Source organism: Limulus polyphemus, unplaced genomic scaffold (genome assembly GCF_000517525.1).
Source record: "Limulus polyphemus unplaced genomic scaffold, Limulus_polyphemus-2.1.2 Scaffold1023, whole genome shotgun sequence".
Lineage (NCBI taxonomy): Eukaryota > Metazoa > Arthropoda > Merostomata > Xiphosura > Limulidae > Limulus > Limulus polyphemus.
This window is the reverse complement of record NW_013666633.1, coordinates 1-2,100: the sequence shown is the minus strand read 5'-3', so window position 1 is coordinate 2,100 and position 2,100 is coordinate 1. Positions and strand designations below refer to the sequence as shown.

Here is a 2,100-nt window from a genome sequence, read left to right as displayed (position 1 = left end):
ATATATATATATATATATATATATATATAAATGTTATGAGATTTAAGCTAATTAGTCTAAACATTTATGTTTTCATGTTATAATTTGTTGTCATTCTAGAACAAAAAAGGCATAATTTACATTTATTTCCAATTTTTTTTATGGTGGTTACAAGATCAGTCAAATCTATCGAACCCTTACAGAGATTCGTTAGTGAAAATAGCAGATAAAATATAAAGTTTTTTTCTTAAGAAACGTTTGATAACTATCTCGGCATTATAAAGATTTTGCATGTGAAATTTGAAAATTACTTTGTATGTTGGATAGGCAACATGCAAATAAAAAAAAAGTATGAGAAAAGCATTGCTTAATAAACCTTAAGGCTGAATGAAAAAAATAGATATTTTGCTTATGAAAGCATTGTAATGTTTACTGATAGAGTTTTTAATAACATGGCATCCACATTATATCTGCCAAATCCAATGTTGATGATGACTTTCGTCCAAAACCACTGCTTTTCTCAAGGAAAGTTCTGTGTAAAAAAATGGAGATTTTATGTTAGAGATCTTTGCTTCCTCACTTCATTGGCAGTTTTATGTCATGAAAGATCTATGTACCATTTTCTTGTTAGAAAAAATTTATACTTGAAAAAGACATTTAGGATAATAAAAAAAAGAAAGTTAACTGACAAAGAAAGGAACTTTTGGATTGAGATATTCTTGAAGAAGGAATGTCAGTATTTTAATTGTAACAAAATACTGTAATGGTCCTGTATCAAATCTGGAATATTCAATTTCTGTTGTACAATTAAGGTTTTGGGCGATTTGATTGCATAACTTAATTACTTTTATATTTCTAATGTGATAGGGAGCTGACCACCTAACTGTGACCTGGAAAGTTACTGATGGCATCAACCAACACATAGATGTCATGGAGGAAGGCAAAGAGAATGCATTTAGTTTAGGTCAAGCTCTCCGAATAAATGGAGAGGTGAGTATGGCTTTTTCGTTTTATGTGAGAGTGTTTGGAGAAGTGGAAAATTAAATAGGGATATATATATGTGTAGTGTCTGTTCTACTAGCTGAAGCAAAATAAATTTTGTGGACAGGATATTTTCTTTTACAATTCCCATTTAGCCTTATCAACACTGGTCAAAGGCCATGTCATCACGTTTGTTGACTCGCATTCAAAATTTTATTGAACTATTTTATGGACTTATGTTAATAAGTTTGATATCAAATTGTAGAATATAATTCAAATTTTAGTATTAAACATTAGTTAATTTCTTAATTTAAAAGTAAATATTAAAAGAACACAGATAAATATCGATTTTTGTGTGTCACGTGGTATGTTGAATGCAGCATTGCTTCAAATTTGATGTTTGTAATGTCCAACTACAAAGTCTATAGTTTCTTGTGAATTAGCAACTCAAATTACTGATATTGACAAGCTACAATATAAAATAAGAACCTCCTATCTTTTCTAATTGCTGTGATATCACTGCATTTACTGACTCAAACATAGTGGCCCTGCCCGCCTCTTTCCATTTTTGGAAACACTTGCTCACGTAAACCTACTTCTGTGTATGATGTGTGAATAACCAATCGAAAGCTCAGATTGTCCCCCTAGTGGCTTTCTTAGCTTTTTGAAATATTCCCTTTTGAGGACTCCTTCTTTTTATGCTAGATTTCAAACAGTAAGGTAAGACTTTACAGAGCTCTAAATTACCTATTTTTTCAGACCAAAATACAGCTTTGTTACTAAGCTTGATAAATTGTAGTGGAATTCTATGGTATTGATTTTATTATTTTTGGTTATTTTTTTCGTTTCATATCCTCCATGTGCAAAATTTGATAAGGCTTAGCAACCTACATCAAGCGAGTATAAAGTTTGTAACTAGAAGAGATTTGCTATACTTCTATATTTATTGTTTTATGTTTTAAGAAAAATAGACAGTAACAGTAACATTTTCATACATACTGAAGATGGGTGGCACCACCATTGACAGTAACATTGTCATACATACTGAAGATGGGTGGCACCACCATCGACAGTAACATTGTCAAACATATTGAAGATGGGTGGCACCACCATCGACAGTAACATTGTCATACATATTGA

At 31.0% G+C, this 2,100-nt stretch overlaps 1 protein-coding gene across 1 annotated transcript in view; it reads left to right on the top strand.

Moving 5' to 3' along the window:
- Positions 1 to 1,023, top strand: part of LOC106461745 (transcription elongation factor SPT6-like) — a 79,362-nt gene extending 78,339 nt beyond the window's left edge. The window contains exon 32 of the mRNA XM_022388778.1: positions 847 to 1,023. Within this exon, the coding sequence (XP_022244486.1) occupies positions 847 to 1,023 (177 nt within the window). The remainder of the gene's footprint in view (positions 1 to 846) is intronic.
- The last annotated feature ends 1,077 nt before the right edge of the window (positions 1,024 to 2,100 follow it).